The 18,449-nt window shown below is 38.4% G+C and overlaps 3 protein-coding genes across 3 annotated transcripts; all 3 read left to right on the forward strand.

The window, feature by feature from the left end:
* The first annotated feature begins 273 nt into the window (after nucleotides 1–273).
* LOC116130791 lies at nucleotides 274–1,982 on the forward strand. Its single transcript, XM_031416478.1, has 2 exons — nucleotides 274–475; nucleotides 1,105–1,982. Exons 1-2 carry the CDS (start codon nucleotides 274–276, stop codon nucleotides 1,980–1,982), a joined length of 1,080 nt encoding a protein of 359 aa, XP_031272338.1.
* Nucleotides 1,983–14,436: 12,454 nt separating this feature from the next.
* LOC116130880 (transcription factor Pur-alpha 1-like) lies at nucleotides 14,437–17,214 on the forward strand. Its single transcript, XM_031416576.1, has 4 exons — nucleotides 14,437–14,997; nucleotides 15,146–16,612; nucleotides 16,708–16,932; nucleotides 17,016–17,214. Exons 2-4 carry the CDS (start codon nucleotides 16,457–16,459, stop codon nucleotides 17,151–17,153), a joined length of 519 nt encoding a protein of 172 aa, XP_031272436.1. The 5' UTR covers nucleotides 14,437–14,997; nucleotides 15,146–16,456; the 3' UTR covers nucleotides 17,154–17,214.
* Nucleotides 14,710–15,202, forward strand: LOC116130793 (transcription factor Pur-alpha 1-like). The gene is made up of 2 exons (XM_031416479.1): nucleotides 14,710–14,997; nucleotides 15,146–15,202. Exons 1-2 carry the CDS (start codon nucleotides 14,710–14,712, stop codon nucleotides 15,200–15,202), a joined length of 345 nt encoding a protein of 114 aa, XP_031272339.1.
* Nucleotides 17,215–18,449: the final 1,235 nt, after the last annotated feature.

Genomic DNA, 18,449 nt, shown 5'->3' on the forward strand with positions numbered 1-18,449 from the left:
CAATACAAATCGGCACAAGTGTCTGACTCTGAATCTTCAAAATTCCGTGCAAAAAAATAAAGAAATAAAACAGGAAAACAGTGACCCCAAGAAATAGCCAACAGCCAACCTCCAACCTGTGGTCTCCTTCTTTCCCTTTGCTATTTTTAGCTTTTTGCCACTAATAATCTCTTCCTTTTTTTTTCACATTCAACCATTCTTTTATTTCATTGCATTCGATTATATTATATTCATCCAAACCGACTCTTTTTTGTATAGTAAACTTGGTCATCTATGGCCAGTGACGGTGGTGGTGGCGCTGGCGATGGCAGTGGTGCAGGTGATGAAAACTTGTCTTCGTCTTCTCCGAGGAACAGGGTGAAGTTTTTGTGTAGCCATGGTGGGAAAATATTGCCCAGAGCCGTTGATGGTAGCCTAAAGTACATGGGTGGCGAGACACGTGTCATTGCTGTGCCTCGTGAAATCAATTTCTCCAGTAAATATTTACAATCTTTATATTTTAGGATAATGGAATTCTATATATGTTACCGGATCCATTCATTCATTCCTTTAAGGTTGCCGAGAATGTAACATTGTTAATGCAGACAACGTATCATTTTAGTAACATATATAATGGGGTTAAGTATTCGAAATGTAGTAATAGTGATATTCATCAAAGAAATGGTAAAACATGACACGTTTTGATTGGTTATATCAGTTGATGTTATAATAATGTTATCGAGTCAATATCATATACGTCCAGTGTTTTATAAATTTTTTTCTTTTCGAATGTATTTGTGTGTTTGATAATTGGTGGTCCTAAGGTGGTGGGACATTAGGTGGGACTGTTGTTCTATGAATATATGAAAACTATGTGAGAAATGATGTGAATGTGTGTGAATTATATTGGGTTTAACAGAATTCTTGATATTGGTGCATGTATTCTAGTGGTTTTAATGAGGAAATAGATATAGTTTTCATCATTTTAGAAAACAGAAGGAATATCTTGCCAATGAGTTTAATATTGGTTGGAAGATGTTGTAAATGTTGAAAACTAATCAATTGATTTGATAAGTTGTATAGACTTTTTTAATTTTTAATCAGCTTTATTTCATGAGATTGCAGAGTTAATGAAGAAGATTGGCACAATGTATGAAGGAGACATGGTTCTGAAATACCAGCTGATTCCTGAGGATTTCGAATCCCTTGTATCCGTCCGAACTGATGAAGATCTCAGGCATATGCTCGAGGAATACGATCGTCAAGATACTGAAGGCAATCCCAAGCTGCGAACCTTTCTCTTCCCCTCAAATCCTGTCATACTCGAGAACCAAGCCGGGTCCATGGATCCCCATGCCATCGAACAACGCTACATCGATGCCATCAACGGCCTTGTCCGTACAACCGGTCACTGGAAGCTCCCTCCAATCAATGCCACCCGTTCTCCCTTCGGCATTTCCTCCGCATGTTCGTCCCCGAAATCCACCTCCCCGGAGAGCATCACCATCGATTCTTTCCCTCCCGACCTCATCTTGAACATGGAGTGTTACCAGAGCAGTGGACTTCCGATGCACAGGGTTCAAAGCTCGCCAAGTCTGTGTGGTTTTGGAGGCGGTGTCAGCGGTAGCGGTTTCCATGGCGTGAATAGCAACCATTTCCACCAACTTCCACATCATTTTTATGCGAACCATCAGCAGCAGCAACAGCAGCAGCCGCCATACGCGCACGGTTACCAGGGTCACAGGTCTCAGTTTGCGTCGTTGACACAGGCGGATTTCCTGAGGCCATCGCAGATGGGGCATGGCCAACATCCGTTCTACACAAGAAGTAACTCAACAAATAGGAGTCTTTTAGGAATTGGGAGTCATAGTAAATACGGAATTGATGAGCCAGTTTATGGAATTAGGATGCCTCAGAGAGCTGGTAGTCTTCCACATAGTCCAAAGGGTAAGATTAAGGAAAGAAAGAGATCAATTGATCATTATATGGATCAGATGAATTAGTAGATTGATGGATGAAGATAGGCTGAGTACTCCCTTTTCTTTGTTCATCAATATATTCTGATTCTTTCTCTGTGTTGTCTTTTCTGTTGTGTAAATGGCTGTTTTGCTTTGATTCTACAGGTTCTATGGATATATATTGTGTAAATTATATATAACACTTTTGTCTCACCATACATATTTTAAGAGTAATACTAGCTATATAAAGTTGGGATCTTAATTGATATAGTTATCAATGTGTCACACTCTATTAATTATAAGAAACACAATAATATACCAAAAAATTATATATTTTATATGATATTGACACATCAACAATCACATCGATTGAGATCCTAACTTTGAAAAGATAGCATTATTGATATTTTAAGTTATGTTGTTTATTTATTAACTTTTATAAGAGTAATAGAAACTTTTGCATTGCCATCTTTTGATTCATGTTGTTTATTTGTTCAACCACACCGTCTTGCTTGATTAAGTAGTAGTTGCAGGATCAAAATCCTCTTTGAATATGAGTTTTTATAGGAGTAAATACATATTTGTGATCGATCGATTGACGAGTAAAAATATTATTAAAAAATAGATCTTGATCTTGATAAGTTGAGAGAATTACAGTTGAGTTTCAGGTAAATATATATTCAGCTGGTTACATTTCACATTGTTGCATTATGTTTTTATTGAAGTTTGTCTGTAATATATACAAGAATACATTAATAATAACGCATTTTTTGTAAGAAGATGGGGATTTTAACCAAAACTCAAATTCTTTGTACGATATAATATGTTCTTTAAAAACAATTATACATACTGTTACGAAGCCTTATTTTATGCATGAGTCTCTTGTACTTTCCTTGTTCAAGTCCTAGTTTTTAGCAAGTGGGAGTAGTTGAGTCAGTTGTATTAGAGTCTATAAAGAGGAGAATGAATGAATGCAAGGCATAGAAATTTATCTCCAAAAAAGCTGTGAACAGTAGGGATTGGATCCTTTTAACAATCCTACCAATATCATCCCACTCATCATTGGTCAACCAAAGAAGAAACCCAAACCCACTCAACCACCAACTCGCCCCTTCACTCGATCCCAAGTCCATCTCCAAAACCCAGGTCGTAAATAATGGTATCAGAGCCAGGGGCAATGGAGCATCGAATGGAGAGTTTAGAGAAGGAGGTTAGCACACTTGCTGTCGAACAAGAGAAGCTCATTGAACGGATGACCGAGCTCTTTGCAACTTGGTCGTCGAAGTGGGAAACTCAAGCCTTGTTTGCGTGAGCAGGGAGAAACGTCCCAATCTCGCAATAACAGGACATTCTGTTGAAAAATGGCTTTTAGCAAAATCACATGGGGTAGAAATGATAATGGAGAAAGGTTTAGGGACTTATATGTAATAGGCCAAGAAAAGGTTGTTTGTCCCACATTGATTAGGATTGAAAAGTGGGAAACTTTTGGGACCTATATATAAGGACCTAAATCAATGTTAATTGTATCCCAAGTTGTAATTCCATTTCTTCTTTGTTTAGGGTTCTTTCTTTAAGGACCCTTTAGTCAAGTTTTGTTGTATCTCCCTTTGTTTTGGGTATTTGTTGTATTGCCCAAATATTTGTAATATTGTTTGGAGATAGTGGAGCTTTCTTTTGCAGCGCCCGAGACGTAGGTTTTAATACCGACCCTCGTTAATTCCTGTATTCTTTATTTTTGCATTATTTTGGCAATTTATTTATGCTTTACTACTTGTATTATTATATTCAATAAGCTAGCGTTAGAGTTTATGTTTCCGTTGCATAACAATTGGTATCAGAGCCTAGGTTTAGGACAGTGAGAAGCTATTGTATGGTTATAGCATGTCTAGGAAAATTCTGTCAAAAACGATAAAAGTCTAAGGAGACTGGATTTAGTGGGACCTTTGTGACCCCTCCATTGTTTCCTGGGAATTTTCCTGGTGCGTATTTAATCATTTCAGCACTTACTACTACCTAGGGCTATTGTTAATTTGTTGGTTAGCTATTGAATATAATAATTTGTGGAGCTTGGTTTATGGGAATTTTGTTACCAAGCCAATTGGTAGGCATAAATGCATCACCGTCCGAGGATTCATTGTTCGAGGCAGCACCGTTTGCGCACCACCATCCGCACCAGTAAAGATGTAACGGTTTCAAATGCAAAAATTGATGTTGAAAAATTTGATGGCCAAAATATTTTGGCTTGTGGCGATTGAGGTAATGGATAGCTTGTACAGCAGGATCTAGATATCGTTCTGGAGGAGGAAAAACCAAAGATGTCTATGAGAAAGACTGGGTGAGGTTGAACGTAAAAGCTTGTGGGATGATTCGCTCATGTCTTTGTAGAGAGCAGAAATATCCATTCATGAAGAGACGTCTGCAAATAAGTTATGGAAGGCGCGGAAAACATTGAAAAGAAGTAACAAAGACGCTTCATTTGATGAAAAGACTGTTTCTCGTCTGTTAGACCAGGTACGAATATCGTAGCCATATTGATACATTTAACAGATTAATTGCTGATTTGTTAAATTTGGATGAAACATTCAAAGATGAGCATAAGGCTATGTTGTTAATTGGATTCTCTCCAGATGAGTTTGACTATCTTAGTATTACACTTCTTCATGGGAAAGAAAATGGTCCTTTGAAGAAGTTTGTTCTGCTCTGTCCAATCATGAAATTCGGAAGAAGATCAGAAGGAGAATAGAGATGAGTCAGCAGAAGCTCTTGTAGCAAGAGGGCGGAGTCAAAATCAGAGTCGTAAAAAGGAGAGAAGAGGAAATCTCGTTCAAAGGGAAAACTCAATAGGATCAATGTGCCTTTTGTCGTGAGAAAGGGCATTGGAAGAAAGATTGTCCGAAGTTGCAAAAAAAGAGGGCAAAGCTACTTCTGATGCATACGTGTTGAGTGTGAAGAGGATGAGTCTGATTTCTGTCTAGTTAGCCTACCATCCACCTCTGGATCAAATGAGTGGATAGTATTCAGGTTGTACCTATCATATGTGTCCCCACAAGGAGTGTTCTTTAATTTTGAGAACTTGATGGTGGGTTGTTTATATGGGCAATGATGATGCTTGTAAAACAACTGGGATAGGTTCAATTCGGTTGAAGAATCATGATGCTCAACTAGAACTCTGACAGATGTTCGGTATGTACCGAAGTTGAAAAAGAATCTCATCTCTTTGGGAGCCTTGGAATCTAAAGGCTTCACGTGAATATGCAGATGGAATTCTAAAAGTTCTTCAGGCGCTCTTGTGGTAATGAAAGGCACGAGGAGAAACAACTTGTATTACTATAATGGTAGTACAGTTATTGAAACGACAGCTGCAGTCGTGCGAAGGATGCAGATTCAAAATGCTCAAGCTGTGGCATATGCGTTGGGGCATGCAGGTGAAAAAGCCTTACTTAGTTTGGTGAATCAATGCTTATTGAAAGGTGCAAAGACCTGTAAGCTGGACTTCTGTGAGCTTGTGTTCTGGGAAAACAACAAGAGTGAAATTCGGCACCGCAATCCATAATACTAGAGGTATTTGGATTATGTTCATTCTGATTGTGGGGACCTCCAAAACAACATCTTTGGGAGGTAGCACATTTTGTCACTTTTGTAGATGATTTTTCCAGAAGAGTTTGGGTGTATGTGATAAAAACTAAAGATAACGTACTTGGTGTTTTCCTTAAATGGAAAAAGATGATTGAGACTCAGACTGGCAGAAAGATCAAGCAGCTACGTACAGATAATGGTGGGAGTATCGTAGTGATCCGTTTTTGAAAGTTTGCCAAGATGAAGGAATAGTACGTCACTTTACAGTAAGAAATACACCACAAGCAGAATGGGTGGCAGAACGCATGAATCGAACTATATTGGAGAAAGTTCGATGTATGTTGTCCAATTCTGGGTTGGGCAAGAGTTTTGGGCTGAGGCAGTTATATATGCGTGTCTCTCTTAATCGTCTACCATCAACTGCAATTGAGAACAAGACGCCGATTAAGAATGGTCTAGAAACCTGTTTCTGATTATACTCTTTACATGTTTTTGGTCCACTGCTTATTATCATGTGAAAGATCTAAGTTGATCCTAGAGCAAAGAAAGCAGTATTTATGGGATTACCTCAGGTGTGAAAGGATACCGTCTTTGGTGTCCAAGTTCGAGAAAATACTGTTTAGTAGGGATGTGACATTTGATGAGTCTCTATGTTGAACAGAAAACAAGAAGTCAGATGAAGGTTTTCAGTACTCCGCAACAGGTGGAGCATACTCTGCAGCAGGTGGATTTGAAACAACATCAGTTAGCCCAGCTGGAAATGAGACTCCTATGATAAGGAGTTCATTGAGATGAAGAGAGGATTCTTCCCAAGAACCTCACAAGAATCCATTGCTGTTAATAGGCCAAGACGAGAAATTCGCAAGCCTGTTCGTTTTGCTGATACGGTGGCCTATGCCCTCCCAATTGAAGATGGTGAAGTTCCTTCCACTTATAATGAAGTAACTAGCAGTTCCAAAAATGGTAAGTGGAGGAAAGCCATGAAAGAAGAGATGCAGTCTCTCCATAAGAATGAAACTTGGGAGGTTGTTCAATTACCAAAGAATAAGAAGCAATTGGATGCAATGGGTATATGCAAAGAAAGAAGGATTTCCGAATTTGAAGACATCCGATACAAGGCAAGGTTGGTGGCGAAAGGCTACGCTCAGAAGGAAGGAATAGATTTCAATGAGGTATTTTCTCCAGTTGTAAGCATTCTTCCATTAGAATTTTGTTGGCCTTGGTTGCTCAGATGAATCTTGAACTTGTTCAACTTGATGTGAAAACCGCTTTTCTACACGGTGATTTGGAAGAGGAAATCTAATGACTCAGCCAGAAGGATTTAGGAGTATTGGGAAGGAAGTTTGGGTTTGTAAACTGAAAAGATCGCTTTATGGTTTGAAACAATCTCCGAGGCAGTGGTACAAGCGATTTGATAGGTTTATGATGGGTCAGGAGTACACAAGAAGCAAATTTGCAACTGTGTGTATTTTCAAAGGCTACAAGGTGTACTCTCATTTATCTACTCTTATATTTGATGATATGTTGATTGCTTCAAAGAATGTAGAAGAAATTGAGAAGTTAAAGGCTCAACTAAATCAAGAATTTGAGATGAAGGATTTAGGGGAAGCCAAAAATTCTCGGTATGGAGTAATTAGAGATAGAGGAAATGGCAAGTTTTTTTGACACAAAAGCAGTATCTAAAGAAGGTCTAACAACGTTTTAGCATAACTGAAAGTACAAACCTGTAAGTACTCCACTTGCTCCTCATATAAACTTGTGCGTCATTTCTCAATACGCATGAAGAACGAGAGTATATGTCAAAAGTTCCGTATTCAAATGCGGTTGGTAGCTTGATGTATTCAATGGTGTGTACTAGGCCCGACATTTCACATGCAGTTGGAATTGTGAGCAGGTATATGCATGATCCTGGTAAAGGACTTGGCAAGCTGTGAAGTGGATTTTACGGTATATTATAGGTACTGTAAACATTGGTTTGGTTTTTGAGCGGGATGAAAATCTTAGTCAATTGCTGTTGGCTATGTTGTCTGATTATGCTGGTGATTTGACAAGCGTCGGTCAACTACTGGATATGTATTTACTCTTGCTAGAGCTCCAGTAAGTTGAAATCTTCTTTGCAGTCTACAGTTGCTTTGTCTACTACAGAGGCAGAATACATGGCAGTTACAGAGGCTGTGAAGGAAGCTATTTGGTTACAAGGGCTATTGGATGAATTGAAAATTAGTCAGAAGAAATATCACTATCTATTCTACAGTCAAGTGCTATTCACTTAGCAAGAATCCAGTATTCCATTTCGCACCAAGCATATAGTGCGTTACCACTTTGTGCGGGAAATTATTTCTGAAGGAAGAATCTTATTAAGAAGATTGGGACTGCTGAGAATCCTCAGATGTCTTAACAAAAGTAGTGACAATGATCAAGTTCAATCACTGTTTGAACTTGATCAACATCCTGCGAGCTTGATTGTGCTTTTTGAGCATTTGGAGGTGTTGCAAAATTTGACAGAAGAATACAAAACTATGAAGGTTTGCTAATTCGCCAAGGTGGAGATTTGTTGAAAAATGGCTTTTAGCAAAATCACATGGGGTAGAAATGATATGGAGAAAGGTTTAGGGACTTATATGTAATAGCCAAGAAAGGTTGTTTGTCCCACATGATTAGGATTGAAAAGTGGGAAACTTTTGGGGCCTATATATAAGGACCTAAATCAATGTTAATTGTATCCCAAGTTGTAATTCCATTATACTTCTTTTGTTTAGGGTTCTTTCTTTAAGGACCCTTTAGTTTGCAAGTTTTGTTGTATCTCCCCTTTGTTTTGGGTATTTGTTGTATTGCCCAAATATTTGTAATATTGTTTGGAGATAGTGGAGCTTTCTTTTGCAGCGCCCGAGGACGTAGGTTTTAATACCGAACCTCGTTAATTCCTGGTATTCTTTATTTTTGCATTTAATTTTGGCAATTTATTTATGCTTTACTACTTGTATTATTATATTCAATAAGCTAGCGTTAGAGTTTATGTTTCCGTTGCATAACACATTCCAATAGTTCAACCAACGCAGGAACCTCCATTAATTCCGGTGCTCCAAAGTTGGTCAAGCTTGACTTCCCTCGGTTCAACGGCGGTGAAGATCCAACAAGTTGGCTCTGTCGGGTGCAGCAATTTTTTTATTTCAGTGCACTTTAGAAGAGGAGAGAGTGGCACTTGCTTCCTTTCACATGGCTGCAACTTCACAAGCAAACGCATGGGGCCATGAATTGGGAGGAGTTTAAACAAGGAGTACATGCAAGGTACGGTCCCATAAAATTCCAAGACTTTTTTGCTGACCTTATCAAAATGAAGCAGTTGGGGAGTGTCAAAGAGTATCAGACACAGTTTGAACGCCTTCTCTCACGGGCTGGTCAAGTCACTTCACAACAGCAAGTTAGTTGCTTCATCAGTGGACTTCGTGACAATTTGCAAGCAGATGTTAGAGCTGGAAATCCCATAACGTTAGAAGTAGTAATTGGCCTTGCTCGCTTTTTTGAAGCCCGGAACCACGCCATCTGACGCCCTTCGCTGTTGGATAACTCTAAAGTCAAGCAAGCTCTAGCTCCATTGCACACCCCACTGGCTTCTCCAGTTAAGTGCACGATGCCAGAAGAAGTCAAAGAAAGGAGAGACAAGGGTCTTTGTTTCTGCTACAATGAAAGATATTCTCCCGGCCATCAATGCAAACGCTTATTTGTCATTGAAGCTTGTTGGCCTGAGGATGAAGACAATGATGGAGAAGGGCCACTAGAAGTTGAAGGAGACAGTGAGAGCATGCCTGAGATCTCTTTCAATGGAATCTCTAGAGCTTGTACCCCCCAAACTATGAGGCTAAAGGGGACTTTGTTTTCATTACCAGTGCACATATTGGTCGATTCAGGGAGCACACACAATTTTATTAGCAATTCTCTGGCTGCTAAAGTGGGGCTTCATCCGCGAGAAGGGAGGTCGTTTGAGGTGGCAGTAGCCAGTGGAGAACGGTTGACCAGTCCAGGCCAGTGCAATTGGGTCACGCTCCATATTCAAGGTATACCGCTTCAATTAGGTTTCTATTTGTTACACTTGGATGGATATGAGATCATCCTATGCACTCAATGGCTTAGCACCTTGGGCCCCATTATCAGGGACTTTTCCCAGCTTCAAATGCGTTTCACAGTTTTGGGAAAAAAGGTATGTTTGTAGGGCTTAGCATCTTCACAAGATAAGCTTGTAGAGAACTTTTTCTTGGAACATGTATTAAAACAAGGGTGTCCAGAGGTGGTCTTGTTAATGATACCCCACAAGTCAAACCGATCAACGAATCATTACTTGCAATACTTGAGGAATATGTTGACATCTTCTCTGAACCAGATAGCCTGCCACCACCATGTCAGCATGATCATCACATCCCGCACCTTCCTGGGGCTGGACCTGTCAATGTACGCCCATACCGGTACCCTCATTTCCAAAAAGATGAGATTGAAAAGTTGGTGAGCGACTTACTAAAATCAGGAGTCATTCGGCGTAGCACAAGTCCTTATTCCTCACTTGTGTTATTGGTCAAGAAAAAAGACGAGTCATGGAGGATGTGCATCGACTATAGAGCTCTCAACAAAGTGACCATTAATTATAAGTTTCCAATTCCGGTGATAGATGAGTTGCTCGGTGAATTACATGGTGCTCTTTTCTTCTCAAAGTTGGACTTACACTCTAGCTATTATCAAATTCAAGTCCATCCTCATGATATCCACAAAACAGCCTTTCGAACACATAGTGGGCATTATGAATTTCTAGTCATGTTGTTTGGCCTGACTAACGCACCCTCCTCATTTCAAGCCCTCATGAATGACATCTTTCGTGAGCATCTCCGTAAGTTTGTCCTTGTCTTTTTCGATGATATACTAATCTATAGCAAGTCATGGGATGACCATTTACAACATTTGAAAGTTGTCTTTGATATCTTACGAACTAACAAGTTATTTGTGAAAAAGCAAAAATGTCATTTTGGTGACACACAGGTAGCTTACTTGGGCCATATCATTACTCGCCAAGGAGTAGCGGTAGATCCAGAAAAGGTTACGGCTATGCTTAATTGGCCAAAACCTACTACATCCAAGGCGCTTCGAGGTTTGCTTGGCCTCACTGGTTATTATCAAAAATTTATTCAGGACTACGGGAAAATCGCCGGACCACTCACAAAAATGCTAAAAAAAGATGGGTTTGTTTGGTCCCAAACTGTTGAGGAAGCTTTCCACAACTTAAAGCAAGTGATGGCAAAGGCACCAATTCTAGCCTTACCTGATTTTTCAAAAAGCTATGTGGTGGAATGTGATGCGTCTGGCTCTGGAATTGGCGCTGTGTTATTATAGGACAAGAGGTCAATAGCATTCTTTAGCAGAGCTCTTATTGGAAAAAATCTTCTCATGTCAACCTATGACAAGGAGATGCTTGCACTAGTCTCTGCGGTCCAAAAATGGAGGCCTTACTTGTTAGGAAAGATTTTTATCATCCGTATGATCAACGAAGTCTTAAGTAGTTGTGGGAGCAAAGGATCACCACTCTTGCACAACAAAAATGGCTATATAAACTGATGGGGGGTTCAATTTCACCATAGAGTACAAACAAGGAAGAGAAAATATAGTTGCAGATGCGCTTTCATGAAGCACCTATGAAGGAGAGGTTTAAGCCATTTCTTCTCCTGTTCCGCAGTGGATTTCGGCCATCAAAGAAAAAGCGGCAACTAAGCCCAAGCTCCAACGACTAGTCCAGTTATGTTTAAAGGACAATGCCATTGGTCCATGGAGATACCATGAAGGTGTACTTTTTTTTAAAGAACGCATTTATCTTGTAGATGACTCACCACTCTTGCAGGACATACTATCCCAATTCCATAATAGCACACACGAGGGATTTGTCAAAACGCTTCAGCGCTTGAAGGCAGTATTTTATTGGACTGGTCTTAAGCAGCTACTCAAGGAATTTATCAAGAGGTGTGATGTCTGTCAACGCAACAAAGCTGAGCACAGACAACCAACTGAACTTCTCCATCCACTCCCAATTCCTACGCAAGTTTGATCGCACATTAGCATGGATTTTCTGGAAGGACTTCCACTCTCTCACGACAAGTCAACAATTTTGGTGGTAATAGATCGCTTATCTAAATATAGCCATTTTGGTCAATTAAATCGTCCATATACGGCTACAGGGGTTGTCGTGTCTTCTTTGATAAAATATTCAAACTTCATGGTATGCCTGAGTCATAGTATGTAACCGAGACCTACGCCGTCTCAAAAACGTTTGTGATCCTAAACAAGAGTTATTTTGAAAGCCTTTTAATAATATAAACATATATTAAAAAAATTATTTCAAATTTATTTTTCTTACCTTTTGAGATGTAAAATCACTAGTAGAAGTGGACGACGACCGACGAGCTAACGGGGTCAGGTTGGTGAGGGGTTTTGGAGAGCAGATGCTAGGAAGCGATGGGTTGTGAAATGGGTGATTTCTAATGCTAGGATTGATTGGAAAAGGCTCAAGAAGTTGCGGCCCAAAAGGTATCGGTGGCTGGCAATTGGCAGAGTAAACAGATGAGGTATGATAGGGTTTTGGTGAGAGCGCTGAAGGGAGGAAGATGGTGGCGTCGGGGAAGGCCAACAACGCCGGGTACATGTCAAAAAGGCTAGAAATGGCTGTCGCGCGTGGTGGAGTTATGTTGCGAGATTAGTAAAAAAATTGGTCAAATCAAAGGTTATCAAGGCTGGGAAAACACTTGGGAAATGAAAAAGTGATGATTCCGATCGATTTTGGTGAGAAAATCAACCGGAATCAACTCCAAACGATCGGCGGCGAAAGAGGGATGGAGATGATTTATGTCAATGTCGAAATTTAGGATTGAATTGGGGGTGAGTAATTTGAGATATGTAAATGACCATTTTAGCTTTTCATTGTTAAAAGAAATTCAATGTGTTAATTTAGAGGTGTAAATTGAAATATATATGAAACTAGAGGTATAAACTTGTTATTTCATTAAACTTTCGGTGGAAATATATGTAAAAAATTTATAATAAATTTAAGTTTTTTCGGCTTTTTTTTTTTTTTTTTTTGCCCATTGGACTTATCTGGATAAAAAATTATACACTATTTTTATTTTTGTAATATATGAAAAAAAACATTTACAAAAAAAAATTGGCCTTTTTTCCCTACCGGGACCCGACCTTCACAAGTGTGTTTTGGAAGGAGCTTTTTCAACTACATGCGACTCAATTCAATTTTAGCTCCGCATACCACCCGCAAACCGACAGGTAAATAGAGGTAACTAATCGCACCATGGAGATGTATCTCCGCTGTTTCAGAGGAACCAGGCCCAAAGAATGGATGCAATGGCTGACATGGGTAGAGTATTGCTATAACACAAGTTGGCATTCCGCAATTAAGACGACCCCGTTTGAGGCAGTGTATGGCAAGGCCCCTCCAACTCTGTTATCTTATATTCCCAGCACTGCAAGGGTACAAGCTGTCAAAGATGAGTTGCTTCAAAGAGATAAGGCACTGAAGGAATTGCGTCAGACTTTGAAGAAGGCTCAATCTCGTATGAAACGAGTTTATGATGGGATTCACAGGGAAAGGGAATTTTCATTAGGAGATTGGGTCTATCTTAAACTTCAGCCATACAAGCAAGCTTCCCTTGCCCTCAGGCGGAATATGACACTTGTTCCTAAGTATTATGGCCCATTTAAGATAATAGAGAAGCTTGGGCGAGTTGCTCATAAGCTTGACTTGCCAAAGGATTCAAGGATACATCCTGTGTTCCATGTTTCATTGCTCATACCAAAGATTGGGGATTCTATGCATGTCATAGCACAACTTCCAGAACTAGATAAAGAGTCTCGTATGGTTCCAACTCCTCAAGCAATACTAGACAAGCGCATATGGAAAGGGAAAGCTGAAGCACTAGTACAGTGGGTTAGACTATCTCCTATAGATGCCACGTGGAAAAGCCTTGAAGAACTAAAGATGAGGTTTCCAAAGATAGCCCTTGAGGACAAGGGCTCTTTTTGAGGAGGAGGAGGGGATATTACGAACCAATTTGTTATGATGGTGTTGGTTATGTCGCAGTGCCTTATTTTATGCATGAGTCTTTTGTATTTTCCTTGTTCAAGTCCTAGTTTTTAGCAAGTAACCCACGTCCGTGTAATAGACAAAGGGGGTGTAGTTGAGTCAGTTTAATTCCTAGTCTTTAGCAAGTAACCCACGTCTGTGTAATGGGCAAAGTGGCAGTAGTTGAGTCAGTTGCATTAGAGTCTATAAAAAGAAGAATGAATGAATGTAAGGCATAGAAATTTATCTCCAAAAAAGCTGTGTACAGTAGGGATTGGATCCCTTTAACAATCTACCCATATAATCTCACTCATCATTGGTCGACCAAAGAAGAATCCCAAACCCACTCAACCACCAACTCGCTCCTTAACTCGATTCCAAGTCCATCTCCAAAACCCAAGTCATAACACATACAAATCCTTTGATTTAACTTGGAATTCTTCGAATTTATAATCTTCAGACCAATCAACTCATAAAAGTATCTCGTAACTTTACCGAACCGCACCATTTAGTTTGGTCCCATTTAGATTTTTGAGTTTTTGGGTTTTGGTTTTGCACAGCCTCAATGCAAGCAACCGCTAATCAATTAAAGACCCTCCTACAAGTTTTTTTTAAATTGCCAATTTATGTTAGGAGCTCATTTCGGGATTTCACACATACAAAGTATGGTACTTAAATTTAGGAGTTTTTCAACTTATCAAGCCAATCAGTCTTTTGGGTTGAAACTTCTATTGGGCTTGAGTCCCAACAATAGTATATTTTAACCTAATTTAAAGATCACCCAACTAAAAATACCGATATGATGGGTGAAAGAACCCTTAAACTTAAGCATCCAACGTGAGATCCTCACAGTTAAGGCTGGCACTTGGCACAAATATGTTCCGAACTTGAAATGACTCTGGCCACTCATTCATCCCCAGTTGAAGACACATATAAAGTTTTTATATTGCCAACTCAATTCTTTTTTCGTACTTCCATTTCTTAAAGTAGCCAATAGCCGCCAACCCTACGTTCTTTTCATTTATTATACATTCATTCATTTCTTTATTTTCTGAAAGAAATCTTCTCCATTCTTTGTTTTGAGTTTGAGAAATGGAGAAACCGGGACCGGGACCGGGAGGTTTTTTTGGTGATATGGAAGTGTTGTTTCTACAAAAGGACATACGGATAGAGCAGAGTGAGTTCTGTTTTGAGTACAAGGAGAATGCTCACCATCAATTTATGCTTATATCTTCACTAAACGATCACTCTATTTTGATCCCTTCAAAGGCACTTGCTGCCTTCTTGGATGTTTTGGAAGGCTTTTGTTCTGATTTTGAAAACAACCAACAGAATAAGAAAATTAGCAAACCAAAACAACTTAAGATCGATGACAAAGTGGTATGTGTACTGTAGCTTTCATTGCTCTTTTTTTTCTTTTGGGACAGTTTTTTTATTCATGGGTTTCAACTTCTGAGTTGGAAAGCTTTTTCTTTGAGGTTTTATTTTATTGGTTCTTTTTCTTTTTCTTTTTCTTTCTGTTGTGTAGGAGTTTCGCTTTATGGTTGGACAGAACAAATGGGGCCAGTTTCTAAAGGTAAAGTAAAATGGTTGTCTATTATCTCCACCTATTTTTAAGTGCTTGTAAATCATAATAGTACCTTTGACTTGTTGGGAGAGTTTTTATTTCAAAGGTCAGTGGCCATTTCGTTGTAAGCATTTTAGAAATTTGTTGGAAGGTTGAGGAAAACTACTAAAAAGTATCATCAATTCAAAGAACTAAAATGGGCTGGAAAATCAGCTATCTTAGATTCATGAATGCTGTAGAGGTTGCTTGGCCAAGTGTGGGTTTTATGTATATTATGAAGTTATACATGACTGGTGATGATTTTGATATCTTTTAAATTAAAGGTGAAGAAGTGAGATATGTGGATTGTTAGAATCCACGTTGTGTATATGAATATTTGCCATGGAACTTTGCACTATTACAGGAACTTTTCTGCTGGGTATTTGTGTGTCAATGTAGAAATATAAGCTCAATGCTGAGCCTTGAGATGTGCTTCTTGAAATGATCTAGCACTCTCCTTGAAATATGAATAATTAAGCAGAAGAACTGTATCTTGAGATGTTGAACCTTTGCATATACTTGATTTTCAAGACACCTACTTATTATTTCTTTTTCACCTCCACAAACAAAAGTTTTTTCTCAATGATTTTGTTGGATTTGCTTGGGTCATCTTTTTTATATTTCAAATAATTTACTATAATATGATTGCTGCAGAGTAACAAAACCACTATTAGGAAATTTAGGCTTCAAATTAGTAGCATTTCAACTTTAAATAATCCCATGATTGGGATTGAAATCATTTGAACTTAGCATTCTGTGGAGTCCAGGACACTTTGAACCTTCTCATCTTGTATTTGTGATGTGGTTTTCTACAAATTTGAGCTTTGCTTTCCGGTGCAGTCTTGAATACTTTCGAACTTTCTCATCATATATCTTCAGGTATGGTTTTATACACAAGCTTTTATCGTCAATTTTTTTTTTTCTTTTTCTTGGGAAGCATTACTTCACTCATGTTTTTCTATGTACCTCAGCACATTCTTCATCTGAAGTTGTGCTCCTGTCCCAACTGAACAAGTTATTGATCAAAATTTTTTAGGATTTCTGCTGATTGAGCTTACATGTTGCATTTTCTTTTCTACTTATCTGCACTGTGGTCATTTTTGTTTCTTTATTTTCACCTTTCAGAAATATGCCTTGTCTTTATTTGTTTTGATCAGTAATAAGAGTGAGAGAAATCAACAAATATTGATATGATATAGTGCATTTTGAGCTGTCTTAGTTCTGTTGTGTTTGATGGTTGCAACGTTCTGCTTGCAGGTTTGGAAAGCGTCATCAAGGGAAGCAAAAAACACCATATTCATTCCTTCAGAAAACAATGGTTGGGAACATTTCAGAAAGACATTAGTGGAGCTTGCTGACACTGCAAAACATATGTGCCCTCCTTTTGAGGTCTTGGCTTTTCTGTTTTATTTTCTGTGGTAATAGTTGGTTTCTCTTTCAAGAAAAGATCTTAATGGATTCTTCTTCTACTTGTGATGACATAGACAAGATTTGATCCTTTGAAACGACCAAACAAGGTATCAGATGCCAAAGTTGACTCCACTGATAGTCCAAGTGCTGAAAATTTGACAGTGGCAGAGTTATATATAGAACCTTCACAGAATGATAATACTGGCATTGGGGAATCAAAAATGCTGAGAGCCGGCTTGAAGAAATTCTACTTTGATCTTGGAAGCAATAAGAAGGGCAATTTCTTAAAGATATCTGAGGTAAATTTATCATAGTATATTAATGATTCTTAGATACTAGTACTTCGTATTTTTTCAAAATCTCTTTTGTATTGAAATTGCAGGTGATGAATGGTTATCGTTCATCCATCATAATCCCATTGGCAAGATTGCAGCAGTTCCATGAAATGGTTGGTCATTTCATCCAGAACAAAAATGAAACATCAGCTAGTACTAGTAAACATTCTGGTTCAGGAAGGTAAACTGAGAGCTGGACTTTTGAAAGAAACTAAGGTGGAAAAAGACTTAAATGTTACTTAGTGTTTGGCCTCACACATCAAAACCAATATCAGTTTTCATATTACCCTTATATATGGAAGCTTGAACAAGAACTTCATACAGCCTGTTAAGATTGCAGTATATACTAACATCAGAGCTCATTAATGGGGACTCAATCTTTGATATTTGGCTATTTGCTGCTAGATTGATGTTGTTGAATGCATGGTTTTATGTTAAGAAAGTTTTAAGTGTACAATTCTTGTTCAATGGTTCATAACCATGGTATATTGGTATTTTCCTATAACACTGAATCACCCTATGGTTGGAGATAAATTATCGCTTGGAAAAACTGGAACATCATTAAGCAGGGAACCAACAGTTGCAGGACATTTTCTTATATCATGCCAAGTCATGTTGGTCAGTCCACTCCCATGTGGACCACTGAAAGTGGCTCTTCAGAACCATGGGAAATTATTAAAAGGAGATAAAAATTAATACAGTTATTCTGACAATTAATCAAAAATATACTGTATTCTACTTTGTGTATTTTAAAATGATACTATATTGACAAATTAGATTTAAAGCTCCTTTGTAGTATGATATCATGTCATAAATTTTTAATTATCCATCTCCATAACCTCAAGCTCACTGTCAAATTTTGGTCCAAGTTTTGTTTATATTGAATGAGGCATTGATATTGAGAAAGTTAAGCTCACTTAAGATGATCAAGACTTAAAATTTCGAGTTTGTGCTAAATAAGTCCCATTTTTTTTACTTGGGAAAAATTATCAAAGAGAAAAATAAATGCTATTAACTTGTTACCTAGTAATTTCCAACCAGATATCTAGCTCCATCTCAATTTCTCAAATCTTTGTCACTGCTCTCTCCTTCTTTTTCATAAATTATCGTCATCAACTACCACTGAATGATCTTATAATAAAGGAGTAAAGAAGTACTTCATAGATTCTTAAGTTCTGATGGTAAAAGAGCAAAGAGGTTCATTACAGGTTCTTAAGTTTAACTCTTCCTAGACACTAATAAGGATGATCACCGAGAGAATTTACCCAATTATTCGTTTAAAAACCTTAAAAGACTAGTTTGAACATACTAAAAAAACAAAAAACAAAAAAAACAAAAAGGTTGTGCTAACGGTAATGAATGGCAGACAGTTGTTGCATAATCTAGTGACATGTGTCCAGAGTAATACAACATTGTTTTCATTCGAAAGGAAATGAAGCTTACTTAGACAGTGCAGAAACTGTTTCATTTGTTTTGTTGTT

Source organism: Pistacia vera, unplaced genomic scaffold (genome assembly GCF_008641045.1).
Source record: "Pistacia vera cultivar Batoury unplaced genomic scaffold, PisVer_v2 Contig225, whole genome shotgun sequence".
Taxonomy (NCBI): Eukaryota; Viridiplantae; Streptophyta; class Magnoliopsida; order Sapindales; family Anacardiaceae; genus Pistacia; species Pistacia vera.